Source organism: Triticum urartu, chromosome 3, assembly GCF_003073215.2.
Source record: "Triticum urartu cultivar G1812 chromosome 3, Tu2.1, whole genome shotgun sequence".
NCBI classification, from domain to species: Eukaryota; Viridiplantae; Streptophyta; class Magnoliopsida; order Poales; family Poaceae; genus Triticum; species Triticum urartu.
This window is the reverse complement of record NC_053024.1, coordinates 701515043-701538746: the sequence shown is the minus strand read 5'-3', so window position 1 is coordinate 701538746 and position 23704 is coordinate 701515043. Positions and strand designations below refer to the sequence as shown.

At 40.6% G+C, this 23704-nt stretch overlaps 1 protein-coding gene across 3 annotated transcripts; it reads left to right on the top strand.

Annotated features, from left to right (window-relative positions):
• Positions 1–10403: 10403 nt before the first annotated feature.
• On the top strand, positions 10404–18433 carry LOC125546023 (B3 domain-containing protein LOC_Os12g40080-like). Of its 3 annotated transcripts, none has more exons than XM_048710100.1 (12): positions 10404–10537; positions 13629–13761; positions 13878–14157; positions 14251–14285; positions 14584–14646; positions 15267–15339; positions 15413–15597; positions 15868–16264; positions 16338–16534; positions 17059–17422; positions 17530–17720; positions 17869–18433. In XM_048710100.1, exons 2-12 carry the CDS (start codon positions 13708–13710, stop codon positions 18163–18165), a joined length of 2136 nt encoding a protein of 711 aa, XP_048566057.1. In that variant the 5' UTR covers positions 10404–10537; positions 13629–13707; the 3' UTR covers positions 18166–18433. The 3 variants fall into 3 exon arrangements, with proteins under 3 accessions (XP_048566057.1, XP_048566056.1, XP_048566058.1); XM_048710099.1 differs by having other exon boundaries at positions 10404–10578; XM_048710101.1 differs by having other exon boundaries at positions 10405–10578; positions 15416–15597.
• The last annotated feature ends 5271 nt before the right edge of the window (positions 18434–23704 follow it).

The window sequence follows — 23704 nt, the reverse complement described above, 5'->3', positions numbered from 1 at the left end:
CATATTGAACGAAGTGTGTTCGTGGGGTCAGAAGGCTCCGTCTGAGAGCATGTTGTTTCTGACATCCTTGAAATGACCCCACTATTTTTCAAGAGTCTCGTATGACGAATTCAAGGCATCATGGCAAGTTGTTTGGATTTTCGACAAGTTCTGCATTTTCTGGAGTTTTCTCAGTGAAACAAGGACAATTAATGGAAGAACATGTCGCAACATGCATATGGTATCGGAAGTCATTCAGACCAGGCATGGATGCCTAACATGGGCATGCCCACTTGCTTGCAAAAGTTGGGGTCAGTCCTGATATTTCCAAAGAAATACCATGTTCAATGAAGAGTGTTCGGATAGGCTAGAAGGATCTGTTTGGGAGCACCTCATCTCTCGACATCCCATAAATGACCACATTTTTTGTGGCCTTGTATGACCAGTTCAAGGCATCATGCAAAATTGTTTGAGCTTTTGCCAAGTTTTGTATTTTCTAGATTTTTCTTGCTGAAAAAAGTCAATTAATGACAGAACGTGTCATAACGTATGGTGTCGGAAGTCATTCAAACCAGACACGGATGCCTAAAAATGGGCATGCCCACTTTCTTGCAAAAATTGGTGCATGTCTTGAGATTTCTAAAGAAATACCATGTTCAATGGAGAGTCTTTGGATAGGCCGGAAGGGTATTTTCAGGAGCACCTGATTTCTCAACATCCCTTAAACGGCCCCGTTTTTTATGGCCTTATATGACCAATTAAAGGCACCATGCCAAGTTGTTTGGGTTTTCTCCCAATTTGCATTTTCTGAAGTTTTCTTTGTTAAAAAGTTCGATACACTACTAGGGAAAACCCTAGCCGTAGCGCTTGAAATATGCATAGCAGTAGCGCTGGGTCCAGCGCTACCACTAAGGCGCTACAGCTAACCACAATGAGAATAAGCTGTAAGTAGCAGTAGCGTTTGTTCTAAAAAGCGCTGATGCTACTTGTAAGTAGCAGTAGCGCTTGTTCTAAAGAGCGTTGCTGCTAAATTTTCCTGTATTTTTAAAAATACAGCTTATTCTCATTGTGTGGTTTTATATACAGTACTTTCATCATATGATTTTATGACCATGATTACTTATTATATATAACAGTGGGTGAAATGAACGTGAAGTAGATTCAAGTGGAGGCAACATGTGGTGCATGTAGAAAGTACTACTATAATCCAAACTTGATCTAGTTTGGATTAGTAGTACTTTCGATGTGCACCACATGTTGGCTTCACTTGAATCTAATCCAGGTTCATTTCACCCACTGTTATACATAATAAGTAATCATGCTCATATAACAACTTAGCATCATGCATCATCGATCATAATAATAAATAACTCATCATTGGTATCATAATAACAAGTCATACTCATCATCATCTATCATACAACTTCTACTCGATACCACATCATCATCATAGTCATCTAACCAATCCTACTTAGTTGTTCTTAGAACATGATCATGAGTATTATTAACTAGGACATACTACCTTCTCTTAGGTAAAATAGCATAAAACAAGATAGGCCCTGACTCTCCATTATGGAGAATGGAGATTATCCTGTCTTCAATTCTTGCCTTTCACACAATGTTGCTTCCAAGTACCTCCTTACAACTGTCCATACATTTTTTCCATTCTTTAATTTTCATGTCTCCACTTCTTTTAGAAATCCAATATGGACAGGTGAGATTCGTATGATGACCTAGCTATATGTTCAAAACATCAAAGCGACCATTCTGATACATCAGATGAGGCACACAATCATTCGGGATTTTCTCTTGAAAAACATAGTAATAACTTCGTAGTTAGCAATGTAGTTAAGTTTTAAAAGAATTTATGCAAAATATGCACGGATGTCGTAATACTAAAAAATCTTACCATGACATCTCCATGGATGTTACCGTAGTTCAACACGTGCACTAGTCGCACGTATTGACCATAATGTGGAGGAGTTTTATAATAGATATTGTAATTCTCAAGATCAGTACAAAATGCGACCAGATGATTTTTCTCTTGATAAGTTAACCCAGAGCCATCGGTGTAGTAGGTTCTGTCTACCATATTGTTCCACACGTTGTTTGAACAATGAAAATAAGCTGTCAACTATTTTGAAATGAACAATATAAATTAGTTAATAACTCTGTTTGAGAAACTCACATAGCGGTGGAATTGGAAGCGTATCAACAAGGACCCAAATGTCCATATTGTCTTGGTCGATGTTAGGATCACCAAAATCCATGGTGACAAACATACCCTCATAAAAACCATACATCTTGCAAAGTGCTTCCCAATTTTTGCAACCAAAATGGGTTACGCTCTCAGAATTATACAGATTTACTTCAAAATCCACATCATGATGGGTCCTTAGGTGAATTTTCTTTGTTTCGAAATTTCCATGGTCTTCAAAACCCATCCTCTCCAAGACATAGCGTCTTACATGGCATGGGATAAGCTACTAAATTGTAAAAGATGAAAATTACACGTTGAAATAGTTGAAGTCATGCTTAATTACAAAAAAACACTTTTTGTCGTTGCGTACCGTTTCAACATCGATGGTCTCCTAGAGCTTAATGTGCTGATCTTCCTCCAGGTGAGGCCTGTCGCACAGACCTCGGTCGTTGTTGCACCAGCTGCACTCCCCCGGGAGACTTTCGTTGTCTGATGACGACATTTCCTACGTTCATAATTCAAAGATTAAAGTTGTACAATTCAATATATGTACTATAAAAATTAAATTAGATCATTATTATTCATACGGGTTGACTATCGGTCTGCCGAGTCTATATGGTGGAGATTCTCCCTCACTGATTCCTCTCTGACATTTGCGACCGTCGGTGATGGTCATTACTCCTCCTTTCGCTAGTGCATAACAAAGGTTTAGCACAAGGAAAAGAAGGAGAAACGACCCCCATGACAACAGTCGGGCTTCTTCGTCCTCTCTCATATATGGTGGATACACTCCCTCACTGATTTTTCGACCTTCGGTGATGGAGCCTCGACAGACTTAAAGTCAACCCAAAATGTTGTTTAATTATTTTTTGAGAAAATCCAGGCCACTCAATATTTCTTGCATATTCTAGGACAAGTCATGCCAGAATTCACGGAAAAATCCGGCATGACCTTTGCTAAAAAAGGACATATCGAGCGCCTGAAATTTGCCGGAACAGAAATTAATCAACACTCCGGGAAAACATAGGCCACTATAGGAGGTGTAACCTGCAAACATGGCCGGCCACTTGGGAAAGCACATATCCTATTTGAGCAACACAAGATATACATGTTTATATCTACATCATATGAGCATTCAATAAGCATTCAAGATATACACCTAAATTCTATTAACTACACCTAATTAAAAACCTACATTTTAAACATGCTTGGATCATAACTAGGGTCCATACTATGTTATTCTATGATTAAACACCTAAAATACCTAAATTAAATTAACAACATGGGGTGGCCGGTCTCACCTCGATCAAGGTCGGAGGGGGTCGGTGACGGGGACGGCGGCGGGGATGATGCAGGGGCTCCTTGATCTCTGCAAAAACAAAATATAAACAAAAACATTATTATCGTCATCTTAGGACTTAGTGAAACTCCATAAGCTACATTGAATTATTCTATTCAAATTTACTTATAATTTCCTATTCTTTTCATTTTTTCTAAAAATTTCCTATTCTATTCAAAAGACCTACATTTACTTTTTTTCAATTTCATAATTTATTCTATTCAAATTACTTATTCAAAATTTCTAAAAAATTCCTATTCTATTCAAAAAACCTACATTTACTTATTCTATTCTAATTACTTATTCAAATTTTCTAAAAAGAAAATATACTAAAAACCTACATTTACTAAAAACAAAAACCTACATTTACTAAAAACAAAAACAAAAACAAAAACATAAACATAAAGGGGGAGGAGGAGGTGGGAGGAGGCCAGGAGGAGGAGGGAAGGAGGGGAAGGAGGGAGGAGGAGGAGAGGGAGGAGGAGGAGGAGGGGGCCGCCAGAAAGGGAGGAGGAGGATGGGAGGGGGCCGCCGGCGGATAGGGAGGAGAGAGGATGGCCGACGGAGGAGGGAAAGATGAGGGCGGCGAGGGGGGGAGGAGGAGGAGGGAGGGAGGGAGGGGAGGACGACGAGAGGAGGAGGGAGGCAGCACCTTGGGGGCGACGGCGGTCAACGACGTGCGGCGGGTGGAGATGAGAGTGTGTGAGGGAGAGTGAGGACGCGCGCGGCGTGGATAAGATACCCGTAGTAGTAGCGCTTGTTCGTAAACAGTGCTACTGCTACGATCATTAGCAGTGACGTTTTTTTAACCAGCGCTACTACTAAGGCTATGATCGTTAAGGCATCAAATTAAAAAATGCATTGGTCATCATCGATCTTTTTGTGTAGAATCTGAATTGTCAATAGGAATCCTCGCCGGTTTAAGAACTGACGAAGATTCCTATTGCGGCCACAGATCTTACACATAGAGTTCGATGAAGCCCAAGTGGTTGTGATGGTTTGAGAAGCACCATATTTAAGGTGGTAAAAATTCTGTTCGTGGAGCGAGGTGGGACTAAACATTGGTCTAGGAGGGGGACTGAATTTATCAGTAGCGCTGGTCGGGGAAAAAACGCTATTACTAAGATTCATAGTAGTAGTAGCATGTTTTATAGGTTCAGCGCTGCTGCTAGGATCATAGTGGCAGCGCCCATGCTGCCGAAGCGCTACAGCTATGTAGCAGCAACACTTTCCTTGAACAAGTGCTACTGGTGAACTCCTATCGTTAGCATGCAAAAAAGGCATAAAATTAAAAAATGCATTGGTCATCATCGATCTTTTTGTGTAGAATCTAAATTGTCAGTATGAATCTTCGCCTGTATAGGTAGAGGCGAAGATTCATATTGCCACAAATCCTACACATAGAGTTCAATGAAAACCAACTGATTGTGATAGTTTGGTTAGCACCATATTTAAGGTGGTAAAAAATATGTTCACGGAGCGAGGTGGGACTAAACTTTGATCATAGGAGGGGGCTAAATTTAGTAGTAGCGCTGGTCAGAGCAAAGCGCTATTGCTATGTACAATAGCAGTGGCGCTTTTTGCACACCGACGCTACTAGTATGCCTGGCCTGCTGGCAACGGTTTGGCAATTATAGTAGTAGCGTGTTTTGTAGCTACAGCACTACCGGTAAGCGCATAGTAGCAGCGCTTTCTGCGGCCAAGCGCTACTAATATTTAGTAGCAGTGTTACCTTTTAAAAAGCGCTACTAGTAAGCTCCTGTCTATAAGGTTTTCCCTAGTAGTGATAAATGGCCGGATGTGTCACCACTTGCATACGGTGTCGAAAATCGTCCAGACCAAGAATGTGCCTATCATGGGCATGCCTACCTTCTTGCAAAAGTGAGGTTCATTTCAAAGAAGTCCAAAAATAGACTATGTTCAACAAAGAGTGTTCGGATAGGCCAGAAGGGTCCGTTTGAAAGCTTGTTGTTTTTCGACAAATGTTAGTGACCCCAAATGTTTTCCACCAGCGACTATGACCAATTCAAGGCATAATGCCAAGCTGTGTAGATTTTTGAAAAGTCTTGCATTTTCTAAAGTTTTCTTACTGACAATAGGCCGATAAATGGTCGGAACGGGTCGCAACATGTAAACAGTGGCAGAGGTCATTCAAACCTGGCATGGATGCCTCATTTGTCCGTGCCAGACTGTTACAAGAAGTTGGGATCATTTATCCATAGCCTGAAAAGTATCAGTTTAGATGAGTATATTTGTAATTTTCATCATTATCAATCAACATGAACATTTTCTTTTGTCCTAACAATTTCTTGAAATGTGTCAATAGTTTTGGAATTACAAAGTGTGTATGAAAATTTTACAAACTTGAACACTTTTTTTCCAAAATTGTTAAAATATTATGAATGATGAAAATTTCAAACAAAATTAGCAAACCACGTACTTTTTAAAAAAATATCAACTTTTTAGAAACACATACATTTCTTAAATTTGTGATTTTTTTCCAAAAACTGAAACATTTTATGAAATTCCAGAATTTTTTTAGAATTGTAAACAATATATGAAAACAAGAACATTTATGTTATGCGAAACTATTTTTCAAAATTTTGAACAAGTTTCTCAAATAATAATAAAGTTCAAAAGTAGAAAAATCAATTAACAAAAAGATAAGAAAACGCAAAAATTTGAAAAGACAAAAAAGCTTAGGCCCTAGAAAATAAGAAATGTTTTCAGAAAATGTTAGTATATTTGAAAACATGTTCGTAAATTTGAAAAAATGTTTGTGTCTTCAAATAATGCTCGCAAATTTGAAAAAATGTTTGAATTTTGAAAAAAAATTCAAAATTTTAAAGATTGTTCACATTTTCAAGAAAATGTTCACAAACTTTATAAAATATTCACCTTTTCTAAAACAAATTGTAGTTTCAGAAATATGTTACAATTCTGAAAATATGTTCCAAATATTTGAAAAATATTCAAAAAATCAAAGTATTTTCATAAAAAATGGTAAAATTTTTCAAAACATAATCTTGTTTCCCAAAAGAAATTCATGTTTTTGGAAAACGTTTCATTTTTTAAAAATATTCATGTTTTGAAAAGTATTCTGAAAGATGAAAAAACACATTATTCCTTTCTTTTTCAGCTATAAAAAACGCTTTAGCTACAATACCCCCTATTGGTCACTACAGTGTCTGGCCATTCTAGGTGATAAAGAATTGCGCAGCGTACGTATCACCAAGCTGTGTTGGTTCTGGTGGCTGTTGACAAGTTCTCTATACCTACTAATAAAGCAAGGTGCGTTTCTCCAATATTTTCACCCGTTCACCGTCGAAAATAATTTTTTGCTATCCGAGGTGGTAATAAATTTTTGTGTGTCTCCCCACTGGAAAAGACAAAAAGTTTGTCTAGAACACCGCAACTGGGCCAGGCGCACTCCAGCCCAACAAAACCAACCCAGTAATTACCCTGCCCATGCGTCGCTAGGACCTTATTTGTCGCACGTGGCGACAAATAGTTGAATGTACACACAAGTCGCCCACGACTGGGCGGGCCTGTTTTTGTTTTTTCTGTATTCGGTTTCTGTTTAATTTTTATTTTACCATTCTTTATTTTTATTTTTTTGGGAAATAAAAATATACAAAATGTATTTGTAATTTCAATTTTTGTTCAAATATTCAAAAGAATTAGCATTACCAAATTTTATTCCTGTCTTAAAAAATATTAGCAACTTAAAAAATTGGTCTTGTAATTTCCCAAATATTTTAAAAATGTTGCAATTTAAAATAAATTTATTTCAGAATTGTTCGAGATTTTTTGAAAAATAATATTTTATAAAATGTTCGATATTCAAAAAATATTCATATTTTAGTGAAAAGTTCAGAAATACAAAAAAATGTTTGCCTATAAGAAAACATTTTCAAAAATGTTGTTAATGTTCCCCTTTTCAAAAATAATAATAATGTTCTGTTGTATAAATAGTTCATGTTTTCAAAATATTGTTTATTAATTTCAATTACTACTCCCGTTTCTAATTTTGTTTGTGTTTTTCCAAAACTATGTGGAATTTTAAAAAAATGTTGACATTTTTTTAGAACTGTCCGGGCTTTCAAAAAAATTAACGTTTCCAAGAACATTCGGCGGTTTTCTTTGAATGTTCAAAATAATAAATAAATAAGTAAATAAAATCTGAAGCTATCGTATCTTCTTAAATATTCGTGTTGGCCATTGATTAGAGCGTGTGTTTGTTCTATCCTAGTTGGAAATAAATTTAAAAAAATATGGGCATGTGCCAATAAAAGAGTATATGTTGTTTGGTTCTAATTAGAAAAAAAATGGTTGATACACGAGCGCTAAAATAATCAAAGAGAATAAATCATCATAATGAAGGGACATTCATGCCTGATTATGCTTATGAAACAGGATTTATGCGCTGCAATTAGTAATCCATCCGGTTACGCAGTTGTAAGAGAGTGGTCGAAGCAACCGTGTCCCAAAGGTCGTCACACACCCACCAAATGAGGAGGCATGCACAACCCAGAGATGGAGGCGGACGCGGAAAAAAAAAGCATGAGTTGGGTGCTCGCCACCGCGCCTACCAACCCCACCACTATCAAGATTTCATGGGCCAAACACGTCCAGTGAGAAGACAACTCCTTACTCTGTCGCCTACCATTGTGGAGACCGTTTTTTGTGGCCACATTGATTATCGTTCCCGTTATTTGTCGTAAATAAAATATCTCACCCGTTGCATTGCACGGGCATTTGTGCTAGTCCTACACAACAGCTGGAGGTCTTGTGTTCGATGCTAACAGGCGCACTATTACGGAAGCGGAAGGGCTACAAATAATGTGAATCATATGCCATCTACATAAATCTATGAGCCGCTACACTTAATCTACAAGAAATGGTTGGGAAAATTTAAATTAAAGTTGCGCAGTGGAAGGAGTGCCGTGGCCGGACAACAAAAAGAAGCCATGGGGATGCGGTGAACCGTCAATAGTCTGGGACGGCTGAGCAGAGGTGATGAGGGCGAAATCGCGGTGGATCAAGCGGCAGAGGTGGCACCGGCATATGGACAGCAGCGGAATGGAGCATGCGTCCCAAAATGATGTTCGTGGCGCTGATATTAAGGTGAATGGAGTGTGCCCTATATCACCACGACCAATCTTCAAATACGGAGACTTGCGAGATTGGTTTGAACAGCAAACCACAAACCATGGCAATCAAGCTCGAGACAACCACTCTGTTGGAATGTCATTAATGACTGTTAGCATGATAGTGGGTCGACATGGCGACTTTGATGGAGTCGCTACCTGGTAAGGGGCATCTTTAACGTAGAACTTAAAACAACCTGCAAGCATCATTGAAGCAGCGCGACGGTCGAGGCTAGCATCGGCACCGCGTCTATTCAATGCCGTAGAGACTTGACGGGACAGGACGGGGCGGCTCTCTATACACTCAAACCAGTTGCCTGTTCGTCCGCCTGTCGGCATTAAACAAGTGCGGCAGGTGAGAAACCCATTCTGACACCCACATTCACACGGCATTCACTTGGTCTGACCGGGCCCGCTATTATGCGCGGCCAAGCCCGGCACGATCCACAATGCATCACTTGTGGCCATGATCCTCCTCTGAGCACCACGCACGCCATGACCGCGTGTTTCAAAGTATTATGGGAGACCCTCTCCAGAGCATGCCAGTATTGCGGCCAGCTAGCAGGCTCGATGTGCAAGCCTGACAAAGGCTGACTTGCCGATGAGCTCGTTGGGAGTCAACAACGACGACGAGATGTATGATATGGATGAGGCATCCGCCGACAAGTTGGCGCCACCACCCATGCTAGTCCATGCCGGCTTCACCTTGGAGAAGGCGCAGATGCACTTGAACTCCGTAATGACGGAAGAGCACTCGGCACCGTCAGTGTCGGTGTTCCAACATGCGCAAGGGGACCAACGCCACAACTTCCGAATCCTCGGTGAGCACTGGCTCATGGAGAGACTAATTGCTGGCAAGCACGCGAATGGCAATGGTGTCACAACCATGTTGTCGGAGGATTCATGCTTCCTGGATAAGTAGCGGGCGCTGTACGAATCCATCTGCAGCACCTGCGAGCGATGGCAACTACACGTCATGGTGGAGGAGCATGATGCATTGTTCACGCAGATTGTTGCGGAGGCGGACGAAAAGGAGGCGCAGGTGAATGCATGATGTGGCTAGCTCCGCGTCAGTCACATCATCAGTGTGTTTCACGCGCGGCTGCAACAACAACGAGGTTGCCCCGTCCACGACCGGTGATGTCTACATGACGTACTCCGGCAATGAAGAGTAGGAGGTGGGACACAAATGCGGTGCCGTCTCTTGTCCCACGTCATATTCTTCCCTTCCTAGAGCTTCATTTTTCAGGGCTCACGGCCAGTAAGCTCACCGGACACGGGGAAGACATGACGTGGAACACAAATGCCTCCATGGTTGACGAATATTATAGACTAGGTTAAAAAAGTGTTTTCGGACGTTGGTCCTTCGGGGTACGTACACGAAGACTTTCCAATTGTCATCGACAAGGTCAAAACGGCTCTAGTTGGAGAATGGCTACAGCGGCGCATCAGCGGCTCGTTCCGGCTGCAGCAGTGGCCATTCAGTGGTCTCAGAATCTCGGTGTAACTTTAATTATGTTTGAGATGCTTTGTACTTCTATTGAACTTTTAAAACAAATTTGATCCTTTTCGTAAAAGAAAGTGTCGTTGGCTTTTGTTTAGTTGAAACTCCCATACACGTGTCCGAACATAAAAGTTATAGTGTCCAATCTACTTTGCCTTTATCTAGTGAGTCAACACTTTGCCTTATCTAGTGAGTCACCGCAGGCTTAGATATTTTTGGGGGTTATATCGGTATGCACGACCAGAGATTTGGGATTTTCTTCGCCAGTTCGTCTCTGAGTCTGGGCTCGAGTTCGAGGACACCGCCCAGTCGCCCACTTAGGTCTCTGCCTCGACTGCGCCGACCGCCGGGACTCCGCTTGAGAGGCAAGTCTTTACTCAGTCTGTCCAGCCGACGGTGCGATTAGGTTTGTCCCGTGCTATTTTTCTCCAATGCGAGCAAGATTTCTCATACATGCTCTACTCATATTCTGCATCTCAAGCTCAAGTAATCAGTCGGAAGTTTGGACCATGATTTATTTTTCTAGATGTGGATTATTGCTGTGGATTTTCCCGTATTCATCAAAATCACAAGAACAGAGTAATCTGTTCATTTTTCGATACTCGATGCGGTTTCTTTAATCCACATGGTTCTTCAAGCTTTCTTGTTTTTAAGCTGTCTATGAAGAAGATACCAGATGGACATTATGTGCTTCTCTGTTTAGCTAAAGCAGTAGATCTCGGATTACTGTTCACATCAAATCCATTTTTGTCAAGCCGGACCTTACACTCCTCACTGGTGCACATGGAAAGTCCTCTGAAGAAACAATGAAAAGCCAAGGAAAGGGTGTATAAAAGGTGTTAAACTGCAAACATATTAGGCGCGCGAATCCCCAATAGATTGTGGGTAAACACTGCTAATACTCCTACATACATCCAGCATATGTTCCTTTGCGAACCACTAATTCGATCACGAATTCACGATTCATTACACAGAAATTCTCTAATTCAACAGCAACTCCACTTCTATTTTCTTATCAGAGCATTCTGTCCAAGTACAAAACATTCAGTCCTAGCACCCATGGGCCATAGCCACACTTGAAATTCAGTTCCAGCACAGAGCGCGCAACACAAGCGCAGCACGAACCAAAATATTCTTCACTGCCACATGCTGCATGCTTTCCCTACACATGGACAGAAGGGGAAAGCTAGCTCGGGATCCAAATTGAGAATGAAATGGAGATTGGGAGGAAACTGGGACACCTCTGCATGTGCTCACCAATGGAGCTCTCTGCTGTAAGAGAGGAACAGAGACGAACAGTCTGATTGACCAGAGCTGGATGAACTATGTACACGATTGCAAATGTTTCTGGTTGAGGCAATAAAATCTCTTCATATAGGAAAATTAGGCACAAAAATTCGAAAATGATTGTAGTAACTGAAAGTGGATTGTAATCAAACTTAAATGCTGATGCAAAAACGTAGGGCTTATTTTTTCTTCCGATGGATATGTAGATGGGAAAGATGATGCTCTATTTTGGTGTCCAGTTCTAGCACCTGGGTACTATAATTGGTAACTAGCTTTTGCTGCTCTGTCAGTCTCAGAACCACTCGCTTGAATTAGATGTGCTAGCATTAGGCGGCACTTAGTCTTTTCTTATGCTTGTAAGACCTATTTTACTGCTTTTGCACTGGATGATTTATACTCCCTCCATTCCAAAATAGTGTTGTTATTTATTTTGAAACGGAGCGAGTATATTTGTTTGTTCCATTATCTGATGATAGTTGAACCAGCAAAAGGTTGGTCGTATGGGGGAAAAAATCAAGAAGGCAAACAAAAGGAGGGCACAAGGTCAATGTCAAACTAAAGTCAGTTGTACAATCATATGGGGCATATGACCAAATCCACCAAAAAGATTTAGGACATCATAGCCATATTGACTTATTGAGTAATTTTAGGGTGTCTTTAGTTACGCAAAGTCACAAACAACTTTGAATAATGCCAGCTGACTTTTCTTTTTCTTTTTTCAAAAGGTGAAGACCCCAACATCTGCATCAAGCAATGCACACTGCCAATTTATTAAACATGAAACAAGTCCAAGTCACCGAGTACAAAAAGAAGTAAAATAAAACAAGACCACATCCGGTCTATAACGGGATTACATAGCTCATCCACGCAATCTATTATTGGCTTGCCTGCCAAACTGGTTGAACAAGCCCTATGGAACCGACTTCCGACGGTTGACCCAAAGTCGTACGCGGCTGCGTGTCCACACGTTGCAGTGATGACCACGTATGGATAGACAACGTAGGAAAATTTGGAATAGATGATCTTTTAGAAACACACTCATTCTGGCAATTCCGAATTGCCCAAAGAATGGCACAAACCCCCACATGGATTTAGCCATTTAGTTTTCGATGAGTACTACCCAACCAGTTCCCAAAAAAATTTGGTATACTTATTGGTGGGGATAAATTGGAAGTAACGTGACTTGTGCGGCAAATTATGGATAGTTAACGGGCACGATGGGCATAAATGATGACTGGTTCCTCTTGATCACAGAATCAACAATTTTTGCTACCCTGTCAATTAAGTTTTGCAAGATTATCTTTGGTAAGAACTACCGCTCCGCAAGAACCATGTCAAAACTTTAATTTTGGAAGGGATTTTTGTTTTTAGATATGCCTCCTATGAAAAATAAGCCTAGAATTCATGAGATCCACAAACATAGACTTCACACTGAAGACACCATTGATATTCAACCTTCATTTGAAGGAATGTGGCATCTGAGTTAGATTGATCGGCATCAACCTACTAATCAAATGGATCCACTTAGTCCATTTAACACCAAGGAAAGCCCAACAGATTTGAATATTCAATGAGCTAGCCCCAAGAATCGAGGTCATCGATGCCTCCTTTCTGATGCAATATAATAAAGGTTCGGGTATTATAGAGCTAATGGAGTGTCACCCAAACAGGTATCTTCTCAAAAACTCATCGATTGGTACCATTACCAACCATAAAGTAACCTCTATGAAAAAAAGGAAGACATGACCTTCATCAAGCACTTCCAAAACGGCGAGTCAGTAAGATTTGCATCTACTTGGGATATCGTTTTAGAATATAGGTATGTGTTATGCAACAATTCTTTGCCAAACAACTTTCTCAATAAGCAATTTATAAGCTCATTTGCTGAGTCAGCACTTAGTTTCTGATTTCGAGGTTTTCAATGCCCAACCCACCTTCAAAATGGTAGTCTAAAGGACTGTGTGCTTTTAGGGAACCTTCTATAGTTACCTCAATACTATGTAAATCCCTCCTGTATTCCGTGATTAGGAAAACAAAAGGGATCCATGTGTGCTCTATGGAGAAAAGAAAATTTATATTGGAATTTGGAAAACACCAACACACAGGTAAGAGCGTAAGAGTTACCCCGTTCACAAATGACTAGCCTCGGCCTGTCTCTTTGCCTTTCAGTTCGAAGCTCCCTTCATAAGAGAACCTTTGGAAGGACATTCTGCGTTCCTGCTATATTTGATCCTACTCCCACCGTGCGATGGAAGAACTCGAGTTCTTCATGATCCTACTCCCAAATTTCTTGAAGAAACTGGTATGGCAGTCAGTTTCTTTCTCATCTACATTCTATTTCTACGCTTAAGCTTTTGCCATTGGTCATTTTGGTTGGTTCAACAATGCTTTTCAACCGCTGTTTAATCCTCATCCCAGAGGCTGCCAGGCAAGTTCACCAAGGTACTCGCCGGCCGTGAGCGTCGGGAAGTGAAGCTGCGGGAGGACGGGCGCCAACGTCGCTTGTGGGACGTGGAAGTAGTTACCGACGCCGATGGCCACATGTACCTGGGGCACGGATGGGAGCACTTCGCCCACGCTCATGACATGCGGCTCGGTCACTTCCTCGTCTTAAGCTACGATGGCCACGCTGTGCTCACCGTGAAGGTGTTCGACGGGAGCATGTGCCGCAGGCACTACCAGCACGACAACGATGCCAGTATGTGGCTCTGCTTGCTCTTCTTTGCCTTCCTCTCAGTACGGTAGCTGTAGCTTCTAAGAACAAGTTAAAGAAATTTTTGCATTTCACCAGGCGGTGGGAGCAGCAGCGACCGTGGCAACACCTTGGTAAGCTTCTTCTGCCATGTTCCACTCTTTGCTTGAAATTTAGTCATGCGTCTTCTCTTCTTCAATCTGTAGTGTTGATTTTAGCCATATTCATGAATGTTCTTTTTCCGCTATGGACAGAGTTTTCCCCCTTGGACCATGTACTCCACTTCAGTTTGACATGGATCTTCTTGCCTCATTTTCTTTGCATTCATGATTATATGCCATTTTCAGTTACTTAAATGACTTTCAAATCCTTTGCTATGGCAAATTCGCATGTTTTCTCATCATGTACATGTTTCGACCTCTGGCATAGCAGGGATCAGAGGGGGAAGGGGAAGCGCCACCACACACAGGGGCAGAGGAAGACGACAGGTCGCAGGTAACCCAGTTCTGTATAGTATTCACCTCTTGCTAGTTGTGCACTGTCCAATTCATGCTTCTGCCCAGATCAAGGATGAAGTGTTTAAGTGTATATATGCTGTCAAATCAAGGTCTGATGCACAGTTTAGATATTAGATGCCTGAATTATATAGTTTTTTCTTTACAAACACCTATTAAATGTAAGAATCATATAGCAGTGCATATGTAGATGCCTGAAGCATCAACTTTGCGTATATCCAGGGGGCACATAATTGCCAGTTGCTTAACTGTCACTTGCAGACATCCGACATACATGCTTTGAGTACATTGCATTATTTTCAATTACTCTCTCAGTTCCAAATTAATTGAAGTTCTATGTTTGTTGTACGTCAAAGTTTCTTAAGATTTACCAAGTCTATTGGAGAATGGGTTAAGATCGACTTACAAACTAAAGTGGGCATATGATCAAATCCCACCAAAAGGTCTTAGGGCATCATTTTGACCGGAAACGGCATGAGCTTTGCTTCTGCATTTGGAAGAGGGCATCATACTGATCTTGAATAATTTCAGGGTATCAAATTAGTTATGCAAACACCTTTGAATAATGCCACCTGATATAATATATGATTGGTTTTACAGGGCATATCCCAGATGAGTAATCCATGCGATTCAGATGGAAGCCAGAAGGAAAGATCTTTTTCTTCCGATCCAGGTTAAGTTGTGTACTCTGATTATTCAGTTACCCTTCAGGACATGTTTTTCTCATTGTATAAACATTTGTACAGCAGAAGATCCTGTGGACTCAGCTAATCTACAGATGCTTTCAAATAACTATGTCTTATCAGTGCAATGCTATCTTACAAAAGCACAGAAGGTGAAAATAGATGCGCTCATAGAGAAAACTCAACCTAAAATCACAGTGCTAGTTGTACAGATGAAGAAGTCAAACGTAAAACGGCATGCTAATCTGGTATGTAAATTTTACCATCTGCAGTTTGTATGAAAATTGCTCACTGTCTTTCTCTACACACATTATCTTGTTATTTAAGTCGGTCAGCGTTTTGGCTCTAAGTCTAAACTCTGAATGATATGTTTGCAACGAAATGCATATCAGATATAACAAGCAGAGAAGATTCATAGTGACAGTCTTAATTAGCTTCTTAACTCTTTACTAATTAAGCTATCACATATAACATGCTTAACAGTATCACAATCACATTCTGTTCCTTTTTTCAATTAGGTAATACAGAAGGATTATGCACTCAAGCACTTTCCACGTGAAGATATAGTTGTCATACTCCAGCTACCTGGGAAGAACAAGGATTGGAAAAGCACATTCCGCATCAGGCCATCCGGCGTGCCTGATGCAGGTCGGTGCAACCTCTATTTGGGGAACTTTGCCTGTGACAATCATGTTAGAGAGGGTGATATCTGCCTCTTCCAACCAATGACAAATGTTAAGGAGAGAAGATTCATAGTGAAAGTGCATATTCTTCACAAAGCGAGCGTTGATGGCACTACTCAGTCGCCCGCAGGCGAAGGACCAGATTCAGATGGATGCCTGAAGGAAGGCTCATCCCATAATTATAAATCAGCAAGTACTCCTGCAGTGTCTTATACTTCTAAAGAATTTTCAGGTTAAGTTTCTTCTTAAGTTAAATCAGTTACCCACTTACCCTTTGCTCTTACTCTTGATTTTCTTTACTGCAGAAGAAAATCCACCTGCAGATGAGGCTATGGAGTTGGATGATCTTCAGACCCTCTCGAAGGATTATGTCTTATCAGGGAAATGTGATCTTACAGTAGCACAGGGGGCAAAAATAAATGCACTTATAGATAAAATTCGGCCTGAAATCCCCGTTCTTGTCATACAGATGAAGAAAAGCAGCGCAAACCGGGCTACTCTGGTATGTTGGTTGTACATTCTGTGTTCTGTTTCTCCCACATTGTCATTTTTCTCCTTTGCCTCTATTTTGCTAATATTCTGTAGCTACGTACATTTTCTTGTTATCATACTGTTTAGGGAAGTCAGTATTTTGGTTTTAGGATGTGTCTAGGGCACATCTAGATGTGCTCTAATTATTGCACATCTAAGTGAGTGAATCAAGCATAAAGAGGAAAAGAAAAAAGAAAAGAAAATATCCACACGAATCTCAACATAAGATCAATGACATAGGACTTAGATGTGCAATACTTATTGCACATCTAGATGTGCTTTAGCAAAACTGTTGGTGGCTTTAACTCAAAACGTCTGAAGGATATGTTTTTGCAACAACATGCATGTGCATTGCTAAATCAACATTATATGTGTATTGGATTGGAACAATTTAGGGCAGTGTTAACTTCTTAACTCCTTAGTGCTTCACCTATCAGATATAAGTATAACCAACTTAACAGTATCGCAATCACATTTTGTTCCTTTTTTTATTAGATCATACAGAAGGATTATGCACTCAAATACTTTCCATGTGAAGATACAACTATCATACTCCAGCTGCCGAGGAAGAACAAGAATTGGAAGTGCAAATTTCATATCAGGGCACCCAGCATGTGTAATGCAGGCCGGCGCACCCTTTATTTAGGAAAATTTGTGCATGACACTCATGTTAGGGAGGGTGATATCTGTCTTTTTCAACCAATGACAAATGTTATGCACAGAAGATTCATAGTGACAGTCCATCTACTTCACAAAGAGAGCATTGCTCATTCCCCTGGTGGAAGAACTGACATTGGGTCAAATCACGGAAGTACAAGTGCCAAGATGGGCGGCGTTAAGGAGGAACCACCTGCCGATGGTACTAAAATGTTACCACTGCTCGGATGCATGTGCACTTGAGTTCCCATTATATGAAAACTATCCCATGAAAAGCACTGTGCGTAATCTATGTGAAATCTTGTCCAGATGAAGAATATGAAGTCTCTGAGAATTCCGAGGAAGCTTCCGAGAATCTCTTCATGTTCGCTGACAGAGTTTGTATAACACCAGCACAAGAGCTGAAATTGTTGGAGAAAGTTGAGGAGATTAAGTTCAAACCGCCCTTTTATGTTGCTATCATGAGCAGGAGCACCGTCTGTCAGCATGGTCCCATGCTGGTAAGTTCAAGGAAAACATTTTCTTTTGCTTTCTATCAGTTCCTAGATTGCATCAGTGTCCTTTGATAAGATAAATTGGAACAAATTTCCGAAGTATCTTTGCATCTGTGTTATTCTAACATTTTCCCTGCGTTATGTGTATAAACAGTGTTTTGGCTGGCAGTACGCAGCCAGATATCTTGTTCAGAAGTTCGCTGCTGCCTGTCATCGTGGAGAGGATGGTCCAATCAGTTTGGTGCTTCAGCGGGAGGGGAAGAGCAGATCATGGCCTACCAAGCTGCAATATAGGCGTCGCACGCTAGATACGACCAATCGGATGACCGTTCTCAAAGGATGGCCGTCTTTTGCGCGCGACAACCACCTGCGGGAGAGGGACCTCTGCCTCTTCAAGCTGATGGATAACGAGGAGCAGCTGACGATGATGGTCTACATCGTCCGCCGCTAGAGTGAAGCATGTCTTGCATGCTGCTGCTACGGTGATCTTGAACTATGGGAGTGGAAAACTTGTGGGTTATATCGAAACGAGGGGCTCGTACGTACAACAAGAAACTTATCTGCTTATCTATATCCTTAGACGTTGCCTTAATGTTTTCTTCTGCCAGGACTTTTTGTTAATCAGGGAGTAATTTGGATTGTTCAAGTTTGAACAACTTATTATGTGGTGCTCAGGTTGCTTTGACTGAAAAAAAAATTATGCGATTTGCTGTGAGAAATGTTAGCCTTGCATGCTGCTGCTATGCTATGATGATCTTGATCTCTCGGAGCGAAAGATATGTGGTTTATCTCCAAACGAGGCAGTCATTGAGCAAGAATCTTGGTGGTTTCTTAGTTCCGTGAGAACTAATTGAGAGTGATTTGGATGGATCAGTTTGAACAACCTGTGATGTATTGCTGACTGTCTGCTGATGTTTGAAGGTACTGTTTTTGCATGTGGATTCTCTCCAGCAGCGAGAGGATTTCTTTTGAGAAGACGAGATACTGCTGCTGCGTGTATATAGGAGTGCACCGAAAGAATTTCAGGCACATTAGAGTACATTACTATATGTACGGTTCAGAAAAAAAAGGTACTCCCTCCGCCCCATAATATAAGAGCATTTTTGACACTATATTAGTGTAAAAAACGCTCTTATATTATGGGACGGAGGTAATATTTCTTAAACGTATGAACCGTATTTGGTCTCAACTCTCAACCAATGGAGCTATGATGGTGCAGGCGTAAAAAACACGTATTGTTGTCCAAATACGGTTCCCTCAATCAGGGCACATCCAGCAGGGCCTCAAAACTGGCTTGGGGACAAAAACCAAAATGAGAGCCAGCAGAGCCCTGTTTAGAGCATCTCTAGTAGCTCCTTATTTCAAAGTTGGCACAAAAAGAAAAACACGCTCCAGCAGCTTCCCTATTTTCATTTTTTTTGTCATCGCCCCTTCAACTTCATGCCGTCGGCTCTTCAACTCCATGCCGTAAAAAAGAAAAACGCCACTTCACCTCATTGTTGTCGCCCCTTCGACACCATATACCATCGTCATCAGAGCTCCACCCGCCGCCGGTGCTGCCGATCGCCGTACCATGGGCCCATGTTCCGCAGCTACATTCTGCCACAGTACGCGTCCCCGCTGTTGCTCCATCTGCCACCACGACTCATGTCGCTATCGCGCCAGGCTCCTGCTGCCACAGAGGCAGAAAGCGTCATGCGGCCATGGCCCGCTCCGCCGGCAAAAGAAGCCGGGGGTGAAGAAGCTGAAGAAGACTGTCGCCGCCCCAACTCCAGCCATGGGCGCTAGCCGCCTCCGGCAATGCCCACCGTGGAATGGGATCAGGTGTTTTCATGTCTTACCGTAGCGCCCTGTTTTGTCTTGATTCAATATGTTCATACTTGATGAAACGCACATCATCCAATTCATGATTTAAAAACAAGAGAACGAGATATTGACTTTTTTTACAGCTGTAACTACATTCTCACATTAGCCTCTTCATTGGCCATGACCGGCATGTTCTTTGAGATCGGCGAGTGCGACGACGGCGATGATTTCAATCCTATGCCAGAAAGGTTTAATTTTTTATCACACTTCGATCGTATGCAATGTTTAGAATTATGAATGATGATGCAACGTTTGTGAACTTGGTGAATGAATCATTTTTTTATATTTAGTCAACACTCGATTATGAACTTGATGAATGAATGCTTTGGCATAGACAATATTCCGGTGACGAGTAATACATACAATGAAGTTGATGTTGTAGCCGTTGAGGTTTGCCCCTACAACAAATAAGGTTCAAGGTCAAGCAACGATTTGTCAGAGGAAGAAAAGGCATGGTCATGGCATTGGAAAGTGTGTGCATCAATCCTATTACATCGATCAATCAAAACACGAAGCCTTATTGGAAACGTATTGCCAAGCACTATTACTGCAATGTGGCAGTATCATCTGAACGCACAATCAGTTCACTCAATCATCGGTGGAGTGCAATTCAAGAGTGTTGCAACCGGTGAGCAGGTTGTGTTGCCCAAGTTGATCATGCAAAGCGTAGTGGAATGACAGAGGACATGCTAGTGAGTATCTAATTTTAGTATGAACTTTGTGGCCCAAAATTTTATTTATGCAATCGTTGCACCTAATTTTTTATGTTCAGTTTTTTGCTTTGCAACTTGACTATACACAAGAATTGTACAAATAGAGGGAACCAAAGGGAAGATTGTTTTGCATGATCCATTTTTGGGCATTGTACAAAACAATGAGAAGTGGAAAGAAAGGAACAGTGAGAAGAAGGCCAAAAAGGATGCCTATGAAGATGAAATGCAAGAGGAGGTTGATATGTTTGGCCAAGAGGCCGCCAGGAAGAAGAGGTGAGAAAGTCAAGAGAAATAATGGAGGAGATGGAGCCGTGTTCAAGACGATGATCGAAGAAATAATAGCAACAAAAATGGAATTGGAGATAGGGAAGAAACAAGAGAAGGAAGCAACGTGGATGGAGCTCAAGGCTATGAAGGAACACAAGGTGCCCATTGAGGACATCCCTACTACAGTTACATCCACAACCCCTGCGGCTACCTGCTCAAGTAACAGAAAGACAAGGACCAACCACCAGAGCTCGTGCAAGTCAACTAAACTAGCAGGTACTTCCGTTCCTAGGAACTTTCTTTGTTACTCATGAGAATATGATGTTGCCTATGTTTTCATTACTAAGGAATGAAGGACACAGAAGGGATGAGAGGACAGAACCAAATCATGAGCATTTATGGAGATGCAACAATATGGTATTCCGGGTGGAGATTTCAGGACTTTGAGGCCACCATAATGACACGTGAAGGCTTGGATAAAATATATGAGATAACACTTTAAAGTGTCGTCGATAACCTTCTATAGGTGATACGTCACCTCTCCTTTCGATACATCCCATATAAAATCACAATATAATAGAATAGGTTGTTTTTATAGTCTGTATTAGTGGAGGAAACTGACTTAGGGTTGATTTCACCCCCCTCACATGGCTGGTCAAATTTCCCCTCTGTCTTCTGTAAAGACCACCCCTGGGGCATCGTTTGGAATCTGGTTTTATTTAGTTAAAAGTAAACCCTAGTGCCTATCAACTATACACAAATATAGTTTCATTTCCTTTTTTAAAACACCAAGTTAATGTAGTGCATGTAGTTCCTACAAACAATATCGATCTAGAATGCCTAAAACTTTTTCTACATGCAAAATTCCATGTTACATTCTTCATGTCAAATTTGGGCATTTTTGTGGAATATGTTGGTATTTTTAATGCATTAAATAAGTTTCTAGCCACTTACTGGACAAATACAAATTTAACTACATCTACCATAAAAATGGCCTCTAAATGGAAAGAAATCATGTCGAAATATTTATGTAACTCTTTAGCTCATATCCATAAAATATGTGAAAATGGCAAATGTTTTGTTCAGAAAATTCAAATGCTTACTTTTGGTTTTATTTTTGTATAAAATCTTAATGTGCTTTAAAAAATATGATTTTTGGCATGGGGTCATAATACGACCTCACATGGCTGTTTTTAAAGTTTAATACAATTTTAAATAACTATATTTATATAATTTTTTAATTGAAGCATCTCCTAAGAAGCATCTTAGGATGTGTTTTGTTCAGACAATAGATTTGGGTGGTTCTGGGTATCCCCAAGCACATGGCTAGGGATAGCAATTTTTTCTGTTTGGTTGAGAGTGAGATGTCAAGTGGTTAGATATAGCAATTTTGTCTCTTTGGTTTGAGGGATATGTGGTGGATAAGGAGTTGTGTGTCCCTTTTCGGTGACCTCATGACTTGCAATTTTTGTAACACAAAGCATAAAAAAATGAAAAATAACACGGTAATTGAACACTGAGCCCAGGCTGATCTTCTCTATGAACAGTAACGTCAAAAAAATAGCAAAAAGGTTAAAAAAATACTGAAATTCTTTGACATTGAGATGCACAAGTTCCCTAGGTGCAAGCAAAATTTCATGGTAAATTGACATACTAGGAGCTCTTGGACAAAAAAACTAAATTGGTTCTAAATAATGCTTTCTTTTGAAGTTTCTTTGACAACCATTTTATTTTTCTGAGATCTCCTTGACTTCCATTTAACAACGGAATTTTGCACATACCTAGTGAACTCAAGCATCTTTGATGCCAAAAAATTCAGATTTTTTTGAATTTGTTTACCGTTTTATTTGAATTTACTGTTCATGCCGGGGTGTAGATGCACCCAGGCACCAAATCGACACTTCCACAATAAAAATTTAGAAAGGTAAATCTAACTTAAGAAACATATTTTGATAAAATAATCATTTGCAAATTAAAATGAGCTAAAATTTAGCATCTAAAAGTACACATTTTATATAACTCTTTAGGTCATATTCAAATAAATATGTAAAAGTGAACTAACCTGTGGTTGCATGGTTAGGATGATAGTGGTATCCCAACCCACTAGGGTTCAAGTCCTAGACTTGGCATTTCTGCCCATATTTTTCTATATTTATTTTAGGCTTTCCGATGATGTTCATTCGGTGGGAGGGAAGGTTCCCATCGACTATGAGACGCCTGTGATGACTTCGTCAATCTCAACATGCTATACCAGCTCGGTCTCTCAGTGATGCTCAGAGGGGTTAGGTGTGCGTGTATGCATTCATGGGGGTGAGTGTATGCTCGTGTATATGAGCAACTTTGATTGTACTGTGTTCAAAAGAAAATATATGAAGGTGTAAATATTTCCTTTGGAAAATTCAAACAGTCGCATGCATGTCATTAGTTTTTTTCTATCTTTTATAAAGTATGAATCTGCTCTAAGGAATATGAAATGTTGCTTGGTGTCATAATATGACCTCATCAGGCTATGTTTAAAATTTCATAATATTTGTGAAAGTGCGTTATATCGATTAGAGGGGGGTGAATAGGCGATTTTTATGAAATTCTTCACTGAGGAATTTGCCGGCGAGGAAATTCCTTAGCGAAGAACTACTAGCAGCGGAATAAGTACTCAGAAGTAAATATAACAGAATACAAACATAGTCATCATGATGAAATGAAGACAGACACAGAGTACAGAAGCGTAATCACAGGATAACACAGGATAAAGACAAACAGACTGAAGAAATTGAACTAAGGAAATTGAGAAAGTCTTCAGTCAAAGTCTTCAAACACAGATATGAACAAACACACAACACAGTTATGAGGAAATGAAAGAGTTGAGGAAATAGAACCAGTAAGCTTGGTGAAGACAATGATTTGGTAGACCAGTTCCAACTGCTGTCTCAGTTGTACGTCTGGTTGGAGCGGCTGAGTATTTAAACTCGAGGACACACAGTCCCGGACACCCAGTCCTGAACACGCAGCTCAGGACACCCAGTCCTCACCGTATTCTCCTTGAACTAAGGTCGCACAGACCTCGTCCAATCACTCGTGGTAAGTCTTCAGGCGACTTCCAAACCTTCACAAACTTGGTCACTCAGCAATCCACAATTCCTCTTG

Bases quoted from the DNA above. Each gene is read 5' to 3' on its own strand.
- LOC125546023 (XM_048710100.1), top strand. From the start codon at position 13,708: ATGGAAGAACTCGAGTTCTTCATGATCCTACTCCCAAATTTCTTGAAG. The intron at 15,598-15,867 runs GTATGTAAATTT...TTTTTCAATTAG, and splicing joins TAAAACGGCATGCTAATCTG to GTAATACAGAAGGATTATGC. The intron at 17,423-17,529 runs GTACTAAAATGT...AATCTTGTCCAG, and splicing joins GGAGGAACCACCTGCCGATG to ATGAAGAATATGAAGTCTCT.